At 42.8% G+C, this 26,766-nt stretch overlaps 1 protein-coding gene across 1 annotated transcript; it reads right to left on the bottom strand.

Annotated features, from left to right (window-relative positions):
- Positions 1-4,652: 4,652 nt before the first annotated feature.
- On the bottom strand, positions 4,653-26,740 carry LZTS2 (leucine zipper tumor suppressor 2). The gene is made up of 4 exons (XM_082268411.1): positions 26,219-26,740; positions 13,365-13,955; positions 9,806-10,075; positions 4,653-6,545 (listed from the first exon to the last, which is right to left on the bottom strand). The coding sequence occupies exons 1-4, from the start codon at positions 26,699-26,701 to the stop codon at positions 5,841-5,843; spliced, it is 2,049 nt and encodes a 682-aa protein (XP_082124537.1). The 5' UTR covers positions 26,702-26,740; the 3' UTR covers positions 4,653-5,840.
- Positions 26,741-26,766: the final 26 nt, after the last annotated feature.

The raw sequence follows: 26,766 nt of genomic DNA, 5'->3' as shown, positions 1-26,766 counted from the left end.
CTGAAGCAGAGCACAATTCCCTCCCTTCAGAGACTGGGCCGCAGGGCAATATTCCAACATAATAATGACCCCAAACACACCTCCAAGACGACCACTGCCTTGCTAAATAAGCTGAGGGTAAAGGTGATGGACTGGTCAAGCATGTCTCCAGACCTAAACTCTATTAAGCATCTGTGGGGCATACTCAAATTAAAGGTGGAGGAGCGCAAGGTCTCTCACATCCATCAGCTCTGTGATGTCCTCATGGAGGAGTGGAAGAGGACTCCAGTGACAACCTGTGAAGCTCTGGTGAACTCCATGCCCAAGAGGGTTAAGGCAGTGCTGAAAACTAATGGTGGCCACACAAAATATTGACACTTTGGGCCCAATTTGGACATTTTGACTTAGGGGTGTACTCACTTTTGTTGCCAGTGGTTTAGACATTAATGGCTGTGTGTTGAGTTATTTTGAGGGGACAGCAAATTTACACTGTTATACAAGCTGTACACTCACTACTTTACATTGTAGCAAAGTGCAATTTCTTCAGTGTTGTCACATGAAAATATATAATAAAATATTTACAAAAATTTGAGGGGTGTACTCACTTTTATGAGATACTGTAGCTTCCTTTTTCTATCCTGCTGTGGACAAAATGTGGACTAAAAATTGACTGGTAATTTTGATCAACAGCTCATCTTTCTAGAGATGGAAATAAAAGTAAACATAATAAACATACCAGACAAAGTTTGATACAGTCCTGGGTTGGACCAGGTTTTTATTAGACTCGCTAATAACCCATAGCGTGTATGGGGATAAGTCACACTTATTGGCTTTACAAGAGAATTATACCTTTTAGGGACAATACCCACTCTCCCCAGTTGGTAACCTCTAGCATGTGATTGCAACAGCATTTTGTGCTGTCTGCATTAGCATACCTTGTAATCGTGAAAGTTCATCTCATCAGTAGCTGTAGAAAAGTATTTAATTCACAGAAACATACACAATAAAATATGATCTTTGGATTTAAGCAGCTTATTTAGCATGACAAGCCTTACCCTACAATAACAGCAATATGCAATAAATTATGCATCATATGCAGTAAGTTGCAGTAAGTATAAATCATCTCAAATGATGTGACTACAACAAACTGAAATCTGACCGACTGATATTATAGGTTAGCCCATTCTCTATGTAGAATTTGCACTGCTTTATTATACAAATCTGTTGGTGTACCCATGAACCAGAAAACGGATCCAGCTGTTATTGACCATAATTGGAAATTATCTCATATTTGTGGGTGGTCCAATAGACTACCAGCACATCCCTCTTTGAGGGAGCAATCACAAACCTGCCCCCCCAGGTCCAAATCCCAGTTCCATCTTTCCCCTTTCCAAAGAATATATTTGGAAGTTCGGCTGATTCAAGTTACATAGTTAGTGAGGTTGAAAAAAGACATCAGTCCATCCAGTTCAACCTATGATGTGTGTGTGTGTTTGCTGTTAACCGTACATTGTGTACCCCTGTATGTTGTGGTCTTTAAGGTGCGCATCTAATAGTTTTTTGAAACTATCAATGCTCCCTGCTGATACGACTGTTTGCGGAAGAGAATTCCACATCCTTACTGCTCTTACAGTGAAGAACCCCCTGCGTATTTTAAGGTTAAACCGCCTTTCCTCTAGTTTTAGCGAGCGGCCACGTGCCTTATTGTATTCCCTTTCTCTGAATAGGTTTTTCCATATGCTAGGGTTGCCAGTACAGTATTTGTACATTGATATCATATCCCCCCTCAATCGTCTCTTCTCCAGAGAGAATAGGTTCAGTGCTTGTAGTCTTTCCTCATAGCTGATGCCCTCCATTCCCCTAATTATTTTTGTTGCCCTTCTCTGGACTTTCTCCAGTTCCAGCACATCCTTCCTGAGGACCGGTGCCCAGAACTGGACAGTATACTCCAGATGTGGCCGAACCAGAGTCTTGTAGAGAGGGAGAATAATCTCTTTATTTCTGGAGTGAATCCCTTTTTTATACAACCCAGTATTCTGTTGGCTTTGCTTGCAGCGGCTTGGCATTGCATGCCACTGCCAAGCCTGTTGTCTACCCCCAGGTCCTTTTCCATCCTAGACTCCCCCAGAGGCCCCCCCCCCCACCCCCAGTGAGTAGCTTGGTTTCTGGCACCCAAGTGCATTACTTTACATGTTTTCAACATTAAACCTCATCTGCCATGTAGTTGCCCACCCCATTATTTTGTTCAGGTCCGCTTGTAAGGTTTTAACATCTTGCATAGAAGATATTGGCATGCTTAGTTTAGCATCATCCGCAAATACGTTAATGAAAAGTTAATGAAACACTTATAGTAAATCACAATTTTCCCGGCAGGCAGTCTTCCTGTTAATGTCAGTAGTGTAGCTTAAAGTGTTTTTTTTTTTTTTTTTAGCTTTGTAAAAAAAAAAAAAAAAGCGGGGGGAAGGGTTAGAACTCTTTTCAAATTTGTACGGCCACCTGTGGTCCTGTTGAAGGGAGGGGGGAGATTTTCCTAGCTTTATGCCCCAGTGATGTTGTTACCAGTGTAGAAAGTGGGAAGGAACCAACAGGGACAAAACAGCCTTTTCTGCTCTTTAAGATAGTAGTGAATGACTTATTTAGCCATTTTTTGCGGTTTGGGTCTCCAATGAAGATTTCTCTTTACTTCTTGTAATAATGACAATTTTATCATCAGAACTGGAAGTGAGGGGATAGATCCCCCAAAAAGGCCACAGTGAACAATAAAACCCAATCTAATTCCCATCCCTTTGGCTGGAGTTACTGTTTCAGGCTAGATTCACACTGTGTGCGGACACGGCTCACAGCAGGGGTCCAGTGCATCCCTCTTCCCTGTTCCCTCTTCCTCAGTGACGAATCAGGCCCAAATTTATGCCTGAGTTCAGATCTGAAATGGAGCCAAAGACGCACAGGACCCTTGTGCAATGAACTTCGCGGCTGCCCCGGAGATGTGTGAACCGGCTCTATTGAGAGTCAGTCTCCTGTCATCCGGAATGGATGCACATCAAACTCGCATCAGTGTGAACCTAGCCTCAGGATATGTACATGACAACTAGACTGCCTGCACTCCATCTGTAATGGGCATTCCAAAAATATCGTCAGATAGACAGTACAGCAGCCAACTGAAGGAGCTTCAACAGAAAGCCTACAATGCTGCAGCAAGGCAGTGCTTTTGCTCTCAGCCTGCAACATGCTTTTACTTGCAGGATCTTCAGGTAAGAAGCTTTACAACAGATCCATAAAAAAAAAAAAAATTAGAATGACACAAGATGCCAAATGCACAAAAAAAAAAAAAATTCCCAAACCCATATCAAATTTTGGGTTAACATACACAAAACTATGTCTTTTAATACAAATTAATCAAATCATCACTGTACTTTTCCTAGGGCTCATTTATATCAAGTTCATTGAACTGTGTTGATCAGCACTGAACAACACAGGATCAATGCAAAGGCACATAGAAAACGTGTTGTTTTGTATTATGTGCCCTGTTCACATCTTACATGTTTGCTGGGGGAAAATCCTGTAAAAACAGCTGCACTTTGTTACACAGCACAACGCACTGGGCACTGTGTCAAACACATCATTGTGCATAGACTTGATTTGAAATGTATAAAAAAAAAAGGACCCATAATGCGTGTGCCTCCTGGTGTGAAAGGCTCTATCACTGCTCCACACAGCTTCGAAAATTGCTGGAAGTCTGGGTAACACTAACCTGTTAGTGGTCCTTGAGGACTAAAGCTGGGAAATGTTGCAGTAGTGTGTATTTTACGGTACGTCCCAACCTATAATAGACGTCTCTAAAATGAACCACAAAATACTGTATGTGCCCAGGCACAATGCAATGCAAGCATAGTACAACTGTCCGAGTGCAAATACCATTAAGAGTCTATTTATACAGCAACGAATGTGACTTTCACTAAACTTTACTTGGTAGGAATCTTCCTGGTCCACATTTTAAAGGACAGTGATTCATTATTCAACAGAGAATGTTCGGGGAAAGTCACAATGTCTGCTTTATCCCCCTTCATTTTTTTAAAAAGAATGTAGTGTGAAGAGCACAAATGCAGCTGTGTTAGTGAAAGAGTGCAACAGCATTGCCCCTATGATGCTAACTTCTCAAACCAGTCTTCCTATACCAATACTAGTACCTGCTTTTGAGCTGTGCAGTCCAGTTTTCCTTCAACTGTGTATTCAAAAACACTTGGCTGACTTTTAAAATGTAATTTCACCAATTCATATCAGTTAAGAAACTGTAAAGAATACTGACCAAATATACTATATGGCCAAAAGTTTGTGGAAACCGGACCATCACAACTACACTTTATGACTCAAAGCGTGTGGACAATCCTCTAAATTTTTGAGTTCCGGTGTCTCCAATGAAGAGTGCTATTAACATTACAGCATACAAATACATTTTAGAAAACTGTGTGCTTGCATCCTTATGGGAACATTATGGGGGGGGGGGGGGGGGGGAGGCCTTTTTTTTGTTTCAGCAGAACTGTTTTGCATTGCAAAAAGTCAGCTTCATAAGGATATGGTTTGGTAGGAAGGAACTTTAGTGACCAGCATAGACCGATCTCGACCCTATTGAATAGCACTGGGGTGAATTAGAACACCAATTGCAAGTCAGTTCATTTTATTTAATTTCAGTAGCTAAATTCCTAAATGCTCTGTTGGCAAAAGGCCGGAAATTCCCAAAGACACCCTCCAAAATCATGTGGAAATCCTTTCCAATGAGAGTGGAGGTTGCTGTAGCTGCAAAGGTGGAGAGTAACTTCTGGGTAATGCCCTTTGTTTTGGAATAGCATGTTCATCAAGCGTGATCAAATTGTCCACAAACTCTTGACCATATAGTGTACCTAGAGTTTGTATTGCAGAATTCATTTATTCAGCATACATAAAATACAATTGCAATTACATGAGGTTATTAGAGTATGAGTGGGACCCCAAAAGCCTGTATAACATATTCAATTCTCTTGGTTTTCAGGGAGGCTCGCCATGAACTTGTCATCTCACTTATAACGAAGAAAACAGACAGTCTTTTTTATTGCATATTGTGTTATTTGACATTTACGTTATGATTGTGCTCTAGCAAGTTGCCTACCTGAGATTGAAAGCGACTATGCTTGTCAAACAGAGAGAGAAGGTGCTAGTCATTGTTCGTACAAAACCAGTTATTTTGCTTTGGGAAACAAAAACTCTTATTTTACATTATTTACAAGACAACACATACATAAAAGAAGTCTCTGCATTAATTATGTGTGACCATAGACAAAATGGTGGCAATTACATGTGACAGATAACATTCAAAATATGGCTAGGCTATCATTAATAGCAAAAAAATAAAGAGAGCAATAGAACAGGTCTATGGTGTTCTCAAAGCAAAAAACTATGAGCTTTTTGTCCTATGGAAGCACATTTTATGTCACTACCCAGAATCCTCTCCTGTTGTGAGATATGAAGTTTAGGAGACAATATGGCTGTCCTGAGAACGGAAGGGATATTGCAACACAGAAAGGTGCATTTTCTGTATGCATTGTCCAATGACATTGCTTTGGTCCTTTAGCCATGCCTAGAAAAACGTGCGCGTGTACTTGAGTGTATGTGTATGGCTTCTTAGACTGATATTAGGGTTTATCTCACATCTGCCTATACACAGCTAGTAACACAATGCCATTTCTATTAAGGGTTTCTATTTTCCTGTGAATATAAAAGCAAGTTCAATTTACACAATAATTTCAACAACTCCCAAGGATAAGTTGCTTTTTTGGCAACACCAACCAGAGATCCGTAGAAAAGGCATTTGCGGTGTGTTATTGGCATTAAATTTCTGTGGCTGTGATTTCCTCAAACTGAATCTCTGCACCATGTAAGTCAAATTCATCGAGCTCCCTTGCCTCGAGTTCTAGTGTCAACTGTTTAATGTCCCTCTCCAGCTCCCGGTTCTGTTGGTACATCTGAATGTAGTTGTGTTGTAACTGCTTTTGATATCGGATCACCTTCTCCTTTTCCTCATGCCATATGCGCCGCTCTTCCTCAAAGCTTTCTATTTGTTCTTGGTTTCTCCTGCGTTCGCTCACCAACGCCTCTCTGAGCCGCTCCATGTACTGTTTTAAGCCCTGCAGGTTTTCTTCGTTTTGCCGTTGCGCTTTGGCCTCATCGCTTTCATAAACTAAGAATGGGTCTTCTTTCTCCTGGCAATGGCAAAGCCCATGTCGAAGGTTGGCTATAGCCGCCTCTCTAAGGCTTGTTACCTCTTGGTCCAACTTACTGGCCTTCTCCCGAAGAAGTTCAGCTTCGTTTTTTTTGCGTTGTAGTTCGTTCTCGCACACCTCTAGCTCCAGTGTCTTTGTATGCACCGTGTCCTGCAGCTCTTGCACTTGTTCCTCACTGACCTGGAGGTCAGATCGAGTCTCTCTCAGCTGGGAACGAAGCAGTAATATCTCATTGGATTTCTGACTTAGTTCAGCCTGGGAATCCTTCAGCTGTTGTTTAAGAAGAGATATTTCACCAGATTTCTGACAAACCTATGAGGAAAATCATAAAGCAAAAATGATTTCTGCTATTCATTAGACAAACTACAAAAACATTCTAAGGGAAACATTCTAAAGAAACATGCTAGAGATCAATAATGCTGCCAGGGTTGTGTGGTTTACTTAAGGGAGAAGTACAGCCAAAGCAGGTTTGGCTGTACTTCTCTTGTATGTCACAAGAGTGTTTTGCACTCCTGTGACCCGTTTTCAGCAGACAGCGGGCTGGAGCCCACTGTTGCCTGACATCTGAGAGCCAGTCCAGGCTCGGGCAAGACTGTGACAATGAAGCCAGGATCAGCCAACATGCCCAGCCCCTAGCTCAGCCTCTCAGTGAGCCACTAAGAGCCAGCCGCTGATGCCTGACAGTCACCGGCTCTCTTTTCAGGGAGCCCTGGGAACCAAGCGGTTGGTGGTGTTTTATCGCTGAGTTTCCAGAGTCAGGGGACCAATGCTGCATCCAGCTAGGCAAGAATGATTCTTACAAAAAAAAAAAAAAAAAAAAACTCCATACTTCGAGTTAATGTGTTTGTAAACTCAAAAAATATATTTTTCATCTACTTATTTTACATATTCTTTTAAAAATGTTTTTATTCTTTTAGTTGACTTTGCCAACATCTGCCTCTTTCAGTTCAACCCATTAGGTAGCATTGTCATACCACTGTGCAAGGCATAGGTCGCAATAAAAACAATGCCAGAAGCTCTAACTTTACCACACCCTAAGGTGGGTATACACGTATCCTAATAAACTGGCTGAATTTTGAGCTACGTGTAACCTTCTCTGTTCAACAAAAGAGTGGCTTCTGTCGAACATTGCTAATGGAAAATTAACATTGGATCAGCTGCTGCAGCGTTGATTAGTATATTCTGACAGAGGAGCAGTCCCCGTTGTCAGAATACTACAGCAGGGCAGATCCATGAATCCACATCGCTTGTGTGGATGCAGGAATCTATGAGGATTTTTTCATTCAGCCCGCTGGTTGAACCTCATAGTGTGTACCCAGCTTTCCTGTACAAAAAATAATTTTTTGCTTGTGTTCATGTTGAAGAGATTTCCCATCCCTTCCAATTCTGACAATAGGGATACAGATGTCAATACAATCCTACCAAAGGCTTTGATCCTTCCCTGTTCTATACAAAACTAAATAAAAAGATTTGGCTGGAGTTGGGCTTTAAGTTGACGCAATACAAATACCCCGATACCCTGTTTTGGGTTTCTCTTTTAGAGCTCTCATTAAGTGATACTAAACACACACTGTTTAAAGTAAACATTCATCTCTAATTTTTACCTATAGGAAAGCTTATAATAAGGCAATAACATGGTGAGGGCGGATTTCTGTCAGTCACAGGCTGTGTTACGCCCCTCCAGCCTTTGTCTTAGATCAAGAGGGAGGTGAAGCCTCCATTAACCACTTTACCTCCGCTCACATGGAGGCTACTGCGGCAAAGTGCCGCGATCCCGTCCAGCAACGTAGACCTACGTCGCTGGACTCCGCCCCTTGTTCATTCACAGCGGGAGTCGGGCCAGGGGAGGAGCAGCGGCGATTGCCGCTGCTCTGCCCCGATCGTCGGGGATCGAGTCTGGAGATCCGCCCGCTGTGTGTAAACACAGCGGGCGGATCTCCATAGTGACAGGAACTGACAGATCGGAGTGTTCAGCATAGCTGGACATCCGATCTGTCCTTCTGTCACACAGTCACCTCCCCCCCCACACGTCAGTAAGCACCAGGCATACATTAACCCCTCCCTCTCCAATAAAATTAACCCCTTCCCTGCCAGTGTCATTTTTACAGTAACAGTGCATATATATAGCACTGATTACTGTAGAAATGTCACTGGTACCCCCAAAAGTGTCAAAAATGTCAGTCAAGGGTCCGATCTGTCCGCCGCAATGTCGCAGTCCCGCAAAAAAAAAAATCGCAGATCACCGCCATTACGCGTTAAAAAAAAACACCAAAAATTACAGAAATCTTTCCCTTAGTTAGTAAACGCAATAACTTTTCCGCAAACCAATCAAAATACGCTTATTGCGATTTTTTTTACTAAACATAGGTAGCAGAAAACAAATTGGCCAAAAATTTAAAAAAAATTAGATTTTTACATTTTTTTGGGGGGGAATTTCATATAAAAAAATTTGAAAAATATTGTTATTTTTTCAAAATAAACGCTTTTTTTTTGTTTATAGCGCAAAAAGTAAAAATCGCACAGGTGATCAAATACCACCAAAAGAAAGCTCTGTTTGTGGGGAAAAAAGGACGTAAATTTTGTTTGGGTACGGCGTTGCACGACCGCGCAATTGTCAGTTAAAGTCGCACAGCGCCGAATCGCAAAAAGTGGCCTGGACGGAAGACAGCAAAATCCTCCGGTGGTAAAGTGGTTAATCTACATGTAATATCCCACCTTCATTGTGTTTAACTGGCATGAAGGAGGAGGGAGGGAGCAGGCTGTCATTTACCACTGTGTATATGCCCACATTTGTGACTCTATAGTCACATCGGCTGCTCAACTGTGATAGGGAGGAAATGCTCAGCATAGAAACTCACTGAAAACTGAGCATGTGCAGAGTTGTCACCACAGCTGCAAAAGCCTTAGCTAAATTGGGGACAAGGACAGAAGGGGAGATAGAGAGCAGCAGGATCAACCCGTTTTTTTGCAGAATACAGAAAACGAATTTCATAGTGACTGAGTGTGAGTATGAACAGCATGTAATTGATAGGTTTTTTATGATATGGGCTTAGTGACACCTTAAGTAACAGAAGGAACAATTCTTGGTTTCCACTTGGGCTACCAATTCACTTTAGTGTTTATGTTTGCTCATGCCAGATAAAATAGCATTAAATTATGTATTTATATCAAGTCAGCATATTCCTTAGCACTTTATAGGTAAATACCGGACTATTCATATTCTTTATTGAAGCTCATAAATCATACAAATTCTCTGGGAATACATGTAAATATCTCACAGATTTAGCTGTGACTTACAGATCCCATGTTTTTTTCACCACAGTGCACCCCAACCTACATTCTGTTTTGGGGTGCGCTGCGGTGTGCTGTAGTACTGTACACATTGCGTTGTAGTGCAACGGGGTAAAGTCAGTGTTACCACATGCTTTATCAAAGGCGCACTAGATGTGAATGGATCAGTTCACAAATATCAATGCCCTGCTTGTATATAGCGCAGCTTATCGATTGACTCTTAAATAATAAAACTCAAGCAGCTTTATCTATTCCTTAAACGGATTATCTTTTTAACGTACCTCCCACTTTGTTTCCTCCAGTCGTGGACCGAGTTCCGTATGTTCCCTCTCAAACGAGGCACAGCGTTTCTCCAGGAGCTCCCTCTCCTGCAGAAGTTGGGAAAAGTCCTCCTGCAGTTTCTTCTTCTCCTGCTGCAGCTGAAAGATTTGCAGTTGTAGAACCTGTTGCATCCTCTGTGCCTTCTGGGAAGCCTGCTTCATTTTAAGGGCACAGCTCTGACGCAGGTCCTCCATCTCCTGCTCAAAACGCTTCTGTTTTTCCTCATAGACCTGCAGAGGGAAACCATATACATCAACCGGTTTCTAGCCAGGTCTTAAATGTATCTACTGCTACAGATAATGTTATTACTGTCAAGGCAATGCAACTTAAAGATGTTGTCATGGTTCACTAGGACCTTATATGTCATGAGAAATTCTTTAGTCATTTAAAGGGTCACTTCGTCACGCCAATTTAGCAGGGGAGACTGCATACTTGCTTGTGATTTTTGTATTTTATTTCTGCCATTGCTTGGATACACCAGGCTGTACTGCTGTTGTCAGGGACTCCTGTCCTGAGAACAAGTAACCCAGTGTCTATAATTCTGCAGGTCAAGCAGAGCCAACTCCACCTCTCTCTGCACACATTATAATTATACACATGCCAAGACTGTCCATTCTAATTATGCAAGCTCAGAAAGATGTTATTTTTCCTCCAAGCAATGCTATAAGGAGATAGTGATGGAGGATCAGAGAAAGGTAACACAAGCAAAAATGGCCACCAGGAGAATGGCCACCAGGAGCATCCCATCCCAGAGGACTCCTGAAAGCTCAGTTCAGTCCAAAAAGCAACAGTTACATAAAAAATCTAATAAAAAGGGACCTGTCAAGAGTCAAGACTAAAAATAAGGGTCCTGCTGTTGCGGACTTGTTTTTGAAGTTGAGGCTGTCATCTTTCTTCTTCCTACTGGGTGAGTCTCTAAACTAGATCCAGCATGTAGTAAAGTGTTGGGGTTCTTAAAAAGAGCCTGCATATTCCATGTTAGTAAGTTGCTAAAGTAGTGACGGAAGAAGAAACATGACAGCCAAGTCTGCCCCTTATAAAACAAATAATAGCATAGTTAATTTTTCCCTCCTAGCAGATTCACACAAATAGATACTGTCATTTTTCTTAATCAGGGCACAGTAAAGTTGGCCAGACAAGGAACTTGGCAGGTTCAGCAGGGACTGTCCAAATTTCAATCCATGTATGGGCAGGCTGGTTGTACACAAGTTGAACTTTTCAAGAAAAAGGCAGTGAGTGTAACACCGGGTAACGTAGCTACTCCATCCCTTAACAAATGAGAACAAAAAAGAGTATCTCCTATGGGATTTTGTTGCAGCAATTAAGATTCAAAGCAATTATGTTTTTTGTAAGAAAAGTAGAAAAAGTTTATTTGTACAATAAGATAAAAAAAAAAATAGTATTCTGGTCTATACAGTCCAATTTCTAGTCTCATGTACAATAACGTCTCATACAATAAGCAGAGAAAACATGTACTTAATCTATTGTGTAACCACCAATAATTTTCAAATGCTTTTAGACTACATATAGTCTTCCTCAGGTACAAAATAAAGTGGGAACCCTCATAAATGACCTGATACAGAAATAAGAAGAATGGCTGTTGTGCGTCTCAAGGGTTCCAGTGTGGAGGTCGACTCAGACTCACAGAGAATCAAAGGTAGTCGAAGGTGTCAGGGTCATTTGTCAGGATGGTCTCCCTGGAGGACCTTATGGGGTGTATTTATTTTTAAAATACAATATATTCATCTCTACATGCTTACCCACCGTGGACTAGCATATCTTTGCATACGTTTATCTACTAACAACTGGTTATATACATGGTGGAACTTGTTGTGATTGCCTCCATTCGACTACATTTGATCCTCTGTGAGTCATGGAGTGGACCTCCACACTGAGACCCTTGAGACACACTATAGCAATTTGTCTTGGTTCTGTATCAGGTCACCTAGGTCTGTTTCCACCTTATTGTCCCCTGAAGAAGGCTTTAGTCGAAACACGCTTGGAATTATTGGTGGTTACACAATAAAAAAAGTACATGTTTTCTCTGCTTATTGTGAGAGACTCTTGTGTACATCAGACTAGAAATTTGATTGTTTAGACCAGAATACAATCATTTTTATTTTATTGTACAAATAAACTTTTTCTACTTTTATACATAATTGGTTTGAATTTTAATTGCTGCAATAAAATCCCATGGGAGAAACAAGCTGATCTAATAAACGTCTTGTGTGCAAAAGCTCAGTGGGGAGGATTCCCCCAATCACCTCAAATGTGTGGGAAAATTGAGGCCTTTTCTTGACGTATGGCCGGCTTAGAACTGGCCATATACTAGTAGATTATATGGAACTTTGAATGTCATTTTTGAAAGTACTTCAAAATTTTGTTTGCTTTTTTGGGATAAATTGATTTTCCCGAACAAAAGCCACATTCACTTCTAGAAATTAAGTTGTTTGAAAAATAATGTTCTATCTTGCTCCTTCGAATGTTCTTGTCACTGTGGTAGAAAATGAACGTCAATTTGACCCCAATGATTGGAAAATTGAACAAACATTTTTAAAACAATAAATTTCAAATGAAATTTTACTACTGTATGGCAAGCTGTACAGTGTCTGCTGATAGCAAAAATCCCAGGGTCTACCCATTGACCCTGGGAAACATCCGGTGTTGGGAGTTTACCTGGGTGGATGACGTCCCTGCCCACAAAAAATGGCAAAGTTCATACCTCCTGGCAACTGAGGACTGAGTACTGTCACATGGAGGTGGTCACATTCCTTCCACTCCAGATGACCTGCTTCAGCAATGGATTGAGGGCTTCCATTGAGTGAGGAGGTGGCAAGAAAACTTGGAGTGGGTGATTGTCGTCAGAAGATATTGTCACCGCCCTGATTGGGCAATATGACAGCATCTCTAAAATGAGGGCATTTTTTTCTCTACAGAATGATTTTGCTTGTCTGCAGCTAGTTTTTATATAATGTAATTAATTTCTGGCTTTGTACTGGCAGCAATTTCTTGAATGTTGTAACACACTTTCTCCATTGCATGAAGCAAAAGATCTAATTATATGTAAGGTTACTGAAAATGAAGGAAAAAATCTAAAATTTTAAAGAGTCACCAGAAAAGAAATAAAAGGGAAATTTTTTTTCCATTAACAACTGTTCAAGAAGGAAATTTCCTTATTCTGGAGAGATTTCATTACTTCTTGTTGGTCTTTGGGACAGGGTGCAAATATAATTCTCAATAGGGCACAGACAGGAAAAAAATGACAAGTTTTTAACCATTGCCTACTCTATTAAAGAGACTTTGGATATACTTTTCTTTTGAGAACTTTAATAATGTTGGCTGACTATTGAAACAAAAAACTGTCTTGACTAAAGGTCCGCTTCAACAACTTTCTTGTGGTCTACATACAGAAGTTCTACCTATACAGGAGAATACATTTTAGACCAAAATTCAGCAAACCAAAGTTTACATCAACATTGGACAAAATTCCCCAAAATAGTAAGGATTTTGTATTCTTGCCTGACAAATTGCAGCTTCGTTTTCATCCAGGTTCTCCTTCAGATGCTGCAGTTCCAGTTCCCGGTCCTTTAGTTTCTCCTCCAGTTCTCTGATTAGAATCTCCTCATTAATCGGAGACCGGTCACAAGAGCCACTATCTGATGACTGGTTGCCCCCTCTGCTTAACGACCCTGTACTTTTACTAGAGGATGAGCGGCCGCTATCAGAGTTCGATGGACGAGTCCTGGCCCTGGAGGTCCGCTCAGAATATGCATTAATATTCGTGTGATTATCCAGGTTGATGTGACTCATAGACATACTGACTGGCTCCATTTGATGGCTGCAGTTTGTACTGTAGGTGGGAAGACTGGAAAGAGAATTCCTGCCAGAATCAGACATGGTCCCAGAGACAGAACTATTCCTGCAGCTGAATGAGCTGTGCTTCTCACTCGTCCCTCCTGAGGTCCCATTGAAAAGGAGATTTAGGCTTCCCTGACTGTCCGATAAGTTGGCTGCTCCATTTCTCTGGACAAGAAACTGCAGGGAGGAGTTGCGCTTTTTCGGCACCACTGGCTTAAAAGCTGTAGGTTTTATTAATGTCTTTTCAATGTTCTGAAAACGAGAAAACAGAATTTAAGGAAACAGAAAGCAGAACCCTCATTTGTACAATTAAAACAAACCTCTACTTCAGGACACAGGATAATGCCTTTTGGTCATGTTTATTATAATGTTATTTTAAAGATTACATGTCCCATAAACTGCAGCTTATGGTTGCTTAATTTACATAATTTTTTTTTTAACAAATAAAATTTTAAACACGATATCAATAATAATTCACAAAGCATGCTGGGCTTTCCAAAAAGAAAGCCTGGCACTACCTGCATGGATGTAAGCAATTTACAGTATGTGCATCTATATTGGTAAGAGGGGCCCACTAAAAATGGATTTTTGTAAAATCTTACCGTAAAATCCTTTTCTCTTAGCTCATCGACAGACGTAGTCCTCGGTGATACACCACCTTCGGGTTATGTTACCTCCGCAGGAGCAGGACTAGACAGGAAATTAAAAAGCTCTGGCCACACCCTAGGGGCAGTCCCAGAGGGTATATCCTCTCTCTCTCTGCCTCAGCAAATCAGTTATGTGAAAAAGCAGTGCTTAGAGAATTTAACCCAACCCAACTCCAAAACAGAGGGGCGGGGACTACGTCTGTCGATGAGCTAAGAGAAAAGGATTTTACGGTAAGATTTTACAAAAATCCATTTTTCTCTAGCGCTCATCGACAGACGTAGTCCTCGGTGATACACCACCTTCGGGACGTCCCAGAGCAGTATCCCGACTGAGGGGTGGGAAAATGGAAATCAAATCCCAATCTAGAAGGCCCAACCGGTGCCAACTAGAAGTTTACAATGCTCATCCTTAATGATGAGACTCAACAAAAAAATTTTCAAACAGAAAAAAACCCTCGAGGTAGACCACCGGTCTCCTCAAATTGCGGCCTGCAAAACCTTGCGGCCAAATGAGGCATCCGCCGATGCCGTCACATCAATTTTATAGAATTTAGTAAAGGTATGTACCGACGACCAAGTGGCCGCCTTACATACCTGGACCACTGACGCCTGATGGCGAAAGGCCCAGGAAGTACTGAGCGCTCGAGTGGAGTGCGCCCTAACAGGGAACGGAGGACTCTGACCCTTAATAGAATAAGCCTGTACCACCGTTTGTCTAATCCATTTGGCAATGGTCGCGGCAGATGCAGGCAAACCCTTTCTGGGGCCATCCGTGATCACAAAAAGTGAATCCGTCTTACGGAATGATTCCGTAGCTTTCAGGTATACCCTGATTGCCCGAACCACATCCAAGGAATGCAACGCATGTTCCCGATGATGCTTGGGCTGAGGACACAAGGAAGGTAGTACAATATCTTCATTCAGATGAAAATCTGAAACCACCTTAGGAAGAAAAGATGGCTTAGGATGAAGTACTACCTTATCCCTATGAATCACTAGGTATGGGGACTGGCATGATAATGCAGCCAGTTCTGACACCCTGCGAGCAGAAGTAATAGCCACCAAGAAGACCACCTTCTGGGATAAAGTAAGCAAGGGAATCTCCCTGATGTTTTCAAAGGGAGGTTTCTGTAGAACCGACAAAACCAAATTAAGATCCCAGGGCGGTAAGGGCGCGCGGACTGGAGGAGCCAGGTGCCGCACCCCCTGGATGAAATTCCGCACCAAGGATTTGGTAGCTAAAGGTTTCTGAAAGAAGATTGCTAATGCTGAAACTTGACCCTTGATGGTGCTCAAGGCTAGCTTCTGCTCAACCCCTTGTTGCAAAAAGGCCAATATTCGAGACACCGAATAGGTACGTGGAGGAAATCCTAAAGATTCGCACCACGCAATATAAGTCTTCCATGTGTGATAATAGACTTTGCTGGAAGTCGCTTTCCTTGCTTTAATAAGGGTAGGAATGACAGAAGTAGACAAACCTCTGTCCTTCAGTACTTGGGTCTCAATGGCCAGGCCATTAAAACCAGCGACTGTAAAGCACGATGGTAAATAGGTCCTTGAGACTACAGACACTCCCTGAGACGAAGTTCCCACGGAACGTCTGCGACTAACCTGTCCAAGTCGGCCAGGCCGGCTTGAAGAGGCCAGCCTAGAATTTCTAGGACCACTGGCGCTGATTGGATCTGAACCAGGCGTCCCTAGAGGTATCTGGCCCCGACCATCCGAGAAAGTCTGGTCGTTTTCTGTTCCCACACATTTATCAGATACCTGATAGTTATCAGGCAAGGTGATCTTTTCTGGTTGAACCTCAGGGACCGAAGTCACCCGACTAGAGGCTACTTGGCCTATCTGGTCAATCAGATCCGATTCCTGTGAGGTATCGGGACTAATCTTGGGAAAAGGTAAAGGAAAAGATCTATACAGGGAACGGTAACTACCGCTTCCTGTACTTAAATGTTGGAAGGGAAGAATCGCACCGGTAGTAGTGGTTGATGCTCGATCTAATGTCCTGAATACCGGTGAAAACGTCCCCCCACCCTGAAATTGGGTGGGGGCGCACCTTCAGGCTGTGTACTCCTTTACTTCGGGTTTGGCTGGGTTGGTCCTCTGCTTGTCCGACCAGCCCTTCTTGAACCCTCCTGGAGGAGTCTTGCCTTTCCCGGAAGTACCAGCCGGGCGACCTTTATGGGCGGTAAAGAAAGGTCCTCGCTTGTTGCGAGGTTCCTTAGCTTTTGCAGCCTGTGGCAAAAAAGTACTCTTGCCCCCGGTGGCATCCTTAATGATTTCATCTAGGTTGGCTCCAAATAGACGATTCCCCTGGAAAGGGAGATTGGTCAAAGTCTTTTTGGAACCTAGGTCAGCTGACCAGCATTTTAACCACAGCACACGTCTGAGGATCACTGCTAACTTAGATGCATGCCCTAACAAGGGAGTAGTGTCCAAGGCTGCGTCACAGATAAACCGTAGCCCTTGTATGATCTGTTCTATCAAATCAGATGTCTCCTGGGGAATATCTTTTCCCCTAAGATCTTGGCGTACCATCTTCGCCCATTCTGTAAGTGTCTGGGAAACTAGACCAATAACAATTACTGGTCTAAATGCTGACCCTATCAGAGAAAAGATAGTGCGGGACTCCGCTTCTATCTTTCGATCCACCGGATCCTTAAAGGACGAAGTGTCCTCCACTGGAATAACCGTGGCTTTATTCAGCCTGGAAATAGGCGGATCCACGACTGGTGGTACCGTCCATTTCTTAATGATGGATTCCTCAAACGGATAGCGTCTAGCAATACGCTTGGAAATAGTAAAGGTACGTTTAGAATGTTCCCATTCTCCTTTAATCTGATTTCCAAAACATTTAGGTACAGGAAAAGCCTTCGCCGTCTTGATGGGCTTATTAGTCCCAAAAGGCCTCTCTGTTTCAGTTGCCTCTGCCGGTAAAGCCTCAAGTTTTAAGGTTTCTTGCACTGCCACAACTAGTGCGTCCACCAATGCTTCTTCCTGAATTATAGCAGGAGAAGAAGCGTCCTCCTCACTGTCTGAGGGGGCTTTACCTGGGATAGCAGCCCTTGCAGAGGAACCTGCAACTGCAGTGACCATCTCTGAATCAGAGTCAGAGGTGTCAGATAGTATAGGGGTAGGCGGGGGTCGCTTCCTTGACCCCCGTCCCTGACAGGCCGCCTCCACCCGAGCCACCATAGACTCCAAAATTGCTGTAAATGACTCTATACTCTGTACACCGGCGGGTCCCGAGGCCCCCTCGAGGGAAACAGGTGGGGGAATCTGTGTGGCAGGGTCCATAATAACTCCAGTTACTTCCTGGATGATATAATTCAAAGTAAAGAAAAAAACTTTTTCTCTTTTTTTTTTTTTTTTTTTTTGACCCTCAGCGCCACAAAAACCCCTTAGTGTTACCTGCTAGGGATCCCTATCGATCGAGAGAGAGAGAGATAGACCCCCAGGCTCACCACTTGATGTTCAGAGTTGAACTGCAACAGCTTACAGCGCTGTCTTAGACAAACAGGAAGTCTTTTGGCTGGCTGCCCAGGAAGAAAGGAGGCGGCTCCGCCCCTCTGTACGCCTTCCGGCGCCTCCCCCAAGCTCCACGAGGTGTAGAATCACCTAAAACATGGCCGCCCCCATGCTGGAGACACGAGGCTACGCCAAAATGGCGGCTCGTGCGATCCAGCAAAAAAAATGGCGGCGGCCTGTGCTGACTAGCGGTGTGCTGCAGGCACACAACACTCTCTCTGCATGGGGATATGGCGTGTTTGGCGGTACCGGCCCTGGCGGACCGCATGGCCGTTCGGGAGGCCTGCTATTAGCTGGAGATCTGACTTGGAAGGCAGTCTACATGTCCATGGCTTCTGACTGGTAGGTAGCTTATACTTAACCCATAAGATTCCCAGAATGCCACAGATTACATCTTTAAAACATGTATACAATAGATTGTTAGCTCCCAAACCAAGCCTCCTGGCTTTTGCACACATAAAATCACACTCAAAGTAGGAGGATTTGTGACATGTTATAGGATAGAAAGAAACTCTTTCTTACCATACAGAGAGGGGCCCGCGTTCACCACAAAAACCCGTCAGGGAAAACAGGGGGAACATACTACTCACCATACCGGAACCAGGCGGGCACCAACTCCTGACAGTACCCCTCTCCACCGGGGCGGGAGGGCTGTCGACCGATACAGACGCCGTGACTCATGGTCTTTGGCGTTTCAGCGAGACGTTTAACTCGCGGGTTCAGTCCTTTAATGGGACTTTGTCGCGGCCGACTCAGCGTGGAGCTATGGCCTGCACGCGCTCGTAGGCTGAACTGGGGTGACCACCGGATCTCAACATCCAGCCCGTCGCCCAGTTCAGCTTTCTTGCTTGAAGATCTCACAGGAACACTGGAGAAAAAAAGCTGTCCAAAAATCCTTTTAGAAAAAAATTTCTTGCCAGGACCTAAGATCCCAGCAAGGTATCTAGGTCCTTACTCCTCACTAGACAGAAAATAACTGATTTGCTGAGGCAGAGAGAGAGAGGATATACCCTCTGGGACTGCCCCTAGGGTGTGGCCAGAGCTTTTTAATTTCCTGTCTAGTCCTGCTCCTGCGGAGGTAACATAACCCGAAGGTGGTGTATCACCGAGGACTACGTCTGTCGATGAGCGCTAGAGAAATAAACTCTGTTTGGACACAAGAGGGGACAGGAGTGTGAGCGCTTTTATTTAGAAAGGTTTGTAATCTGAGTTTACTACTATTTGGGTCTATTTTAGGTCTCGACTTTAGGACACAAATCAATTCTTTTTTGTCATGTTTCTTGATATTTTTTTTTTAAGATTACATGTCCATAAACTGTAGTTTTATACAGTGCATCCGGAAAGTATTCACAGTACTTACATTTTTCCACATTTTGTTATGTTACAGCCTTATTCCAAAGTGGATTCAATTCATTATTTTCTTTAAAATTCTACAAACAATACCCCATAATGACAGTGTGAAAGAAGTTTGTTTGAAATCTTCGCAAATTTATTAAAAATAAAAAAATGAAATAAATCAATGAGCATAAGTATACACAGGCTTTGCTTAATACTTTGTTGAAGCACCCTTGGCACCAATTACAGCCTCAAGTCTTTTTGAATGTGATGCTACAAGCTTGTCACACCTATTTTTGGGCAGTTTCTCCCATTCTTTTTTGCAGGACCACTCAAGCTCCATCAAGTTGGGTGGGGAGTGTCGGTGCACAGCCATTTTCATATCTCTCTAGAGATGTTCAATTGGGTTTAAGTCTGGGCCACTCAAGGACCATAGCTAATCCTTTGTTATCTTGCCTGTGTGCTTAGGGTCAACAGGTGCTTACTGTTGGAAGATGACCCTTCACTCCAGTCTGAGGTCCAGAGCGCTCTGGAGCAGGTTTCCATCAAGGATGTCTCTGTACATTGCTGCACTCATCTTTCCCTCAATCCTGACTAGTCTCCCAGTTCCAGCCGCTGAAAAAACATCCCCAGAGCATGATGCTGCCACCACCATGCTTCACTGTAGGGATGGTGTTGGCCAGGCGATGAGCAGTGCCTGGTTTCCTCCAGACATGACGCTTTCCATTTAAAAATAAACCTTTTTCACATGGTCATTATGGGTTATTGTTTGTAGAATTTTGAGGAAAATATTGAATTTAATCTATTTAGAAATAAGGCTGTAACATAACATAGCTACATCACTAGCCTAGTCTCAAAATACCAACCTAATCGTTCCCCTCAAAACCTCCTGCTCTCTAGCTCCCTCGTCACCTCCTCCCATGCTCGCCTCCAGGACTTTTCAAGAGCCTCTCCAATCCTATGGAACTCCTTACCCTTATCTGTCCGATTATCTCCTACTCTATTAGCTTTTAGGCGATCTCTGAAAACCCTCCTCTTCAGAGAAGCCTATCCTACCCACACCTAACAACTCTACCTCCATTTTCTCCATCAACCCATCCCCCACGGTTACTGCCTTTTGTTTCACTTGACCCTCTATTCTAGATTGTAAGCCCCATCGAGCAGGGTCATCTAGTTCCTCCTGTTTTGAATTGTATTGTAACTGTATTGTCTTCCCTCACATTGTAAAGCACTGCGCAAACTGTTGGCGCTATATAAATCCTGTATAATAATAATAACAAAATGTGGAAAAAGTGAAGTGCTGTGAAAACTTTCGAGATGCACTGTATCACTGTTTAATTTACAGTATATGAAATCACTATTTAGCAAAAAAAACAAAATTGATTGATAACCAATTCAGGAACTATGCTGGGCTTTCTAATAAACAAGCCTAGAAAGGCCTGCATGCATGGAAGCAGCCTGTGTCCAGCTGAATCAGTAAAATGGGTTCACCAGATGCAACTCCTATGACACAGGAGGAGGTGTAGTTATTTAGCAGTGTGTGTAATCTGATCTCCCTGCTATTTAGGTCTATTTTACAACAGCAGCTGTTGTCCAAGCTTTCAGAAAGCTAGTACTCTTACATGAAGCTCCATCTGCAGAAGGCAAACAGCATTATTTCCCAGTAACTGGATAAAAAAACATTGACATTTTTTATTTTATTTTTTTTAAACATAGATTTTTAGTTCATGCCATGAACATAAAGAATACATACAAGAAAAAAATAAAAATAAAATACAAAACTGCTAAGGTCGCCAGCCCTGAGCGTGTGCATGTATTTAGTAGGGACTGAGGTCTTTAATGCGTTAGGGACCAATGTAAATGCATGCTCCAGATCAGTGGTGGGCAAATAGTGAACCTTGGCCTCCCTTCTACTAGGTCGTGGTTTTCTGTCTGCTCCTACAGCTACTGCTGTCAAACCATGTTCCTACAATCCACCCAAACAAAAACCCCATATGCATGTAACCACCCACCCCCAGCTGTTACAGACTAATCAAATGGCCATGCAACCTACTAAGGACAGCCAGGGCACAGGAGGGTGGACAGCCGGCACACCAAAGAACGTAGGGTGGTACGCCCACATAACTCATGCGTTAGCAACAGAAGATGGGGACGCAGTTCAGCATCTTCTCCCTGGGGGCTGGATGACCCGGCACTGACCGCATGTGTATCTTCCTGGTGTACGTTTTAAAATACTGTGAATTACACCTGCAGTGAATCTTTTGTGAATGTCACATTAACTGCTTTAGAAAGATTTCCCTAAGTATTTATACAAAGTGTCCCCATTGAAAGTTACCCTAAGTATTTATACAAAGTGTCCCCATTGAAAGTTATAGTAGCTTTTCCTTTTAAGTGCATGTGTCACCCGTAGGAGTGAAAAGCAGATGTTCATTTATCACTGAACCCTTGCAGACCCCACTTCCCAGGCCGACACAAATTAATACATTTGCCGTAGTGTGACAGGAGTCCACTATGAGACTGAGAGGCCCTCTACCAGATGCTTTAAAATGCATGAGTCAGTGTCATGGTAATTGTTGTGAAGTAATTACGTTAAATGAGCGATGCTGGAAAAACTGCCAGGGAAAAAAAAAAAAGAGAAATATAAAATTACTCGCTTGTCTAGACTTTCCTAATCAATATACCAATGCAGCTGGCGTCAATTTTAGCAAGTCGTTAGTTGCTGTTAGTTTCACTAAGTGAGGAATATATTTATCAGAAAGCAAACGCAGCCATTAGAGAAAATGTATCAATCCCAGTATTTATAGAGCCTCAGTGAAGGGATCTATATTTAAATAATTTTTTTTCCAATAGTACTGTTCATTCAACTTTATACTGCAAGGAAATCCTAAAAAATAAATAAATAAATATGTATATATATATATACACTGCTCAAAAAATTAAAGGCACACTTTTTAATCAGAGTATAGAATCAATTAAACTTCTGCGATGTTGATCTGGTCAGATAATTAGCAGAGGGGGTTGTTAATCAGTTTCAGCTGCTTAGGTGTTAATGAAATTAACAGGTGCACTAGATGGGCCACAATGAGACAACCTCCAAAATAGGAATGGTTTTACAGGTGGAGGCCACTGACTTTTTATCCCCCTACTCATCTTTTCAGTTTTTCTCTTGTTTTGCATTTGGCTAGGGTCAGTGTCAATACTGGTAGCATAAGGCCTGGGGGGGGGGGGGCATTTCCATGGAGGGGTGCACAGACCTCTACAGGCTAGACAATGGCACCCTGCCATTGGGTATCCGGATGAAATCCTCGGACACATTGTCCGAACCTATGCTGGTGCAGTGGGTCCTGGGTTCCTCCTGGTGCACGACAATGCCCGGCCTCTTGTGGTGAGAATATGCAGCCAGTTACTGGAGGATAAAGGAATGGATACCATTGAATTGCCCCCATGCTCACCTGACCTAAATCCAATATAACACCTCTGGGATATTATGTGTCTGTCCATCCGACGCCGCCAGATTGCACTCCAGTCTGTTCAGGAGCTCAGTGATACCCTGGTACAGATCTGGCCAGAAATACCCCAGGACACCATCCGTCATCTCATTAGGAGTAAGCCCTGACATTGTCAGGCATGCATATAAGCACGTGGGGGGCCATACAAACTACTGAGTACCATTTTGAGTTGCTGCAATGAAATTTCAGCAAAATGGACTAACCTGCTGCATCTTTTTTTTTTTTTTTTTATTTGATTTTGGGGGTGTCTTTGAATTCAGCCCTCTGTAGGTTGATAATTTTTATTTCCATCAAACGATGTGACATCCTTTTATTTATTTTACCTGTGATTGTTTCTGGTGTAAAGAGTCTAACCCAATCACTGCTTGTTACTGACAGTAGCTCAGCACTGGGTGAGTATTCAACTGATAGGACAAACCAGACCTGGTATAGGTAATGTAATGTTAGTAGTCTTAAAAGTTTTACGGTTTTGTTCATATCTATCATACAAGCATGCATGCATTGGCAGACAACCTTGGAAAAGACCTAGCTTGAGGGAGCTAAACATTAATTTGCAGGGAAAGTCCAACAGGTCTGATACATTGCAATGACTGTAATCTAAGCATCAGCTGATTCTATTAGAACTAGCAGGGTACTAGTAATATCTTGAGACCAGAACAGGGACAAGATATCACAATAATGACCACTAAAGGGGAAAACAGCTGCCAAAATAAAGTGATTCTAAAAGGTTAAAAAAAAAAAAAATGTTATACTTACATGCTCTATATAATGGTTATGCTCACAGCATCCCTAAACCTCTTCTTTTTGGGTCCCCAACTGGTGGTCCTGGCTCCTCCCCCCGCTGAGTGTTTCCCAATAGCAAGCCTCTTGCTGTGGGGGCACTCAAGCACCCTTTCTCCTGTGAATGGAAATTGTCCATTCACACACAGAGCGTGGCTTGGCCCTGCCCTGCCCTGCCCCCTGCTCTCTCCTCATTCGCTCACTGGCTGTAATTGACAGCAGTGCAAGCCAATGGAACCTGCTGCTGTGTTAAACAATGAGGAAGGAGAAACTTGGGAGAGCAACTGCTCTCCTACACATGGCTGGATTGAGATGGGGCTCTAGTACAAGGGGTGGCTGGGGGGAGCTGAATCCAGGTTTTTTTTTTTTGTACCATAATACATAGATTGCATTAAGGTAAAAAAACCTCTGCCTTTAGAAAGCAAATGTGTGTCAATTTTTGAAGAAGTATAGTTTAAACCCATATCGGTTTCTACGATAGGCCATGTAGACCTTCATACATATGTTTGTTACACTGTTGCACTACAAAGGCAAAACTGTTTTTTGGTTACAATATCACTATCATTATTGGATGGAAAGAGGAACATGACTACAGAGCATCCCTATATTCAGAGAGGAGCAAAAAGTCTAAGAGTTCCTTGCTAGGTAAGGCATGCTGGGACTCCCAACTCAAGAACTGAAAGGTATCCCTAAATGTTGTTGAGTAAGAGAGTTCAGAATTATTGATGACAATCGGTACAAGGTTAATAGCTGCATTCTGCTTTTGAACATGAGCCTCAATTTTATCTCTAATAAATGTAAGAATTGTGTTTTTGGTCACAATCTGTCCTTTTTTACCTGTGGACCTTAAAGAGGAGCTCCAGTCGTTTTTGTGCTTATTAAAAGTCAGCAGCTGCAAAAAGTGTAGGTACTGACTTATAATAACCTTGCACTCACCTGTCCTAGGATCCAGGCTAGGCTCACCTGAACAGTCACTTGTCTTCCTCTCCCCCCCTTCTTGCATTCTCATAGCCGGGTGTGCACTGCGCCTGCTGAATGGCCCTGCAGTCTTCTGGGACCTGTGATGTGTCCTAAAATACTGCATGGAGGGAGGGGGGGGAGGAGAACTTCTGCTCGGATTGCCTAGGCCACAGGTGTCACACTGGCTGCCCTCCAGCTGTTGCAGAACTACAAGTCCCATGATGCTTTGCAGTTACAAGTATGACTCTCATAGGCAGAGGCACGATGGGAGATGTAGTTCTGCAACACTTGGAGGGCCGCCAGTTTGACACCCCTGGTAGGCGATCCCAGCGGAAGTGGGAGTGGGTACCTTTCAAAACGAATTACCAGCTCCCCCACCAAAAACAAATGAAATGCCAAATGTGGCAGGGGAAGGGGGAAGGGGGGAAGGCTTAAAGCGAAATCTCCTTTTGTTGAACACTGTAGGTAATTCTGGGGAGAACTGAATTCCTGGTATTTTTTTCCAGCTTGGAATAATGTAGGTATGTAGAGTATATGCCATACCTGGATGATCCCTGTGGAAATGGAGAATCACTGATGTGTGCATCAATGAATGATAGAGGAAATATCATTTTTTACTCATTTTACACTTCTCTTGTTTCAAAGGGACACAGCTGCATTTAGAAACCAGATATTTTTTCAGGAGGAGGATGCTAGGATAAAACCGCTGATTCCTGAATCCAGCTGTGTCACTCAATAAAGGTTAGAAAAAATACACTTTTTTTCATTATTATCTGACTAAAACTTAACTCCTTTGCTGAAAAATTTATATTTACAGAACTCAATCCCCCAAATTCAAACACAACACACAGCTGAAGGAAGAATGACTCATCTGCTATACCTGTACTCTACAACTCTGTACAGACCTTCAATTAGAGAGAGGGAGTCTAAAAGCAAATAGTCCCTGCTGTATTCTGTGACAGTTTTAGGGGCTCATAAGCTTCTCTAGTAAAGCTACTTCAGGGTACCTGGGAACAAGAGGTTGTTTAATGACAGCTTTCTGTACATTCAATGTTGTATTTGAGGCCAAAGGAACCCAGGACTTAAAGGGATTGTAAAGTCTTGTTTTGTTTCCTATAAAAATAACAAACATGTCATACTAACCTGCTCTGTGCAGTTGTTTTTGCACAGGGCAGCTCAGATCCTCCACTTCTCGGATCCCTCTTCTGTGATCCTTGCCAACTCCATCCTGTTCAGTGCCCTCTCAGCAAGCAGCTTGCTATGGGGGCACCTGAGCAGAGTCACAGCTCACTATGTCCATTCGCAGATGGAGCCCCGACCTGGCCCAGGCCGCCCCCTCTTTCTCCTGAAGAATACCAGGAATTAGCTTTATAATTGGCCCCCTTGATTTCCATGAATTGGTACTAGAATTTACCCACCAGATTTCTAGGGATAATTAACTACACTTTAATACTATGAATGTGTGTTACAATTTATCCAGTTGAGTAGCTACTACATAAGCAAAGATTTGGGGTATATTTTCTGTGTGTGCTTGAAATTCGCATAGGAGGCAAATGTATACATAATCACCCAAGTAACAGTGTCCCATAGAAACTGGTCCAAATGCTTATGTAGTAGCACTGTATGTATCAAAGCTGTGAATCATGGGTTATTTCAAAACTGACTAGTGCTATCTTCACATTGTAGGGTCTTGTTACTTTTTATATTTAGTGTAAAGTATACATATTTTAAATCACAAAAATGATACCCCTACCTTTTCTAGTTTTCCAGAAACAGGGATGAGTTTGGGTGGAGGACCCCTTATATTTCCACTGAAAGTCCTTTCTTCCCGTATGTCATCCAAATCACTGCATGGGCTGTTGGGTGCTCTGGCTTCCAGCCACTCCTCTTTTAAGACATCATTGACATAGGCATAGTTTCCATTACCGCCAGAAGTAGAAGCACAAGGTTTCTTTGTAGGAAGCCCAGTAAACAATGGATCCTGGGAGTTAGAATTATTTTTTAGGAGTCCTTCTTGCTGCTTAAAAAAGTTTGGCATGCTGGAAGGTTTGCGGCACTTGCTGCTAAATTCGGAGGCCTTGCACTGTTTGTCATGGTAAGGTCTTCCCGAGATAAGACTGCTCACACTTCCCATGGTGCTATCGGACAGCGGTGACCTGGAGATAGGCGGGCTTTGCTGGATGATGACCTCTGAGTTCTGATCAATGGACAGGGGAAGAGCCTGCACTGCAGCCATCTTGTAATTTATAGAAGGTTTTAGCTCTACATAAGCAACCTAAAGGGAAAAACAAAAAAACAAAA

Source organism: Pelophylax lessonae (assembly GCF_965119305.1).
Source record: "Pelophylax lessonae genome assembly, chromosome: 9".
In the NCBI taxonomy this organism is placed as follows: domain Eukaryota; kingdom Metazoa; phylum Chordata; class Amphibia; order Anura; family Ranidae; genus Pelophylax; species Pelophylax lessonae.
The sequence above is the reverse complement of the archived record's forward strand: the minus strand, read 5'-3'. Positions and strand labels throughout refer to the sequence as shown.

Coding starts and splice junctions, on each gene's coding strand:
- LZTS2 (XM_082268411.1), bottom strand. CDS start 26,701: ATGGCTGCAGTGCAGGCTCTTCCCCTGTCCATTGATCAGAACTCAGAG. Junction 13,956..26,218: donor TTTCTGGAAAACTAGAAAAG/GTAGGGGTATCA, acceptor TCTCGTTTTCAG/AACATTGAAAAGACATTAAT. Junction 6,546..9,805: donor TGGAGGAAACAAAGTGGGAG/GTACGTTAAAAA, acceptor TTTTCCTCATAG/GTTTGTCAGAAATCTGGTGA.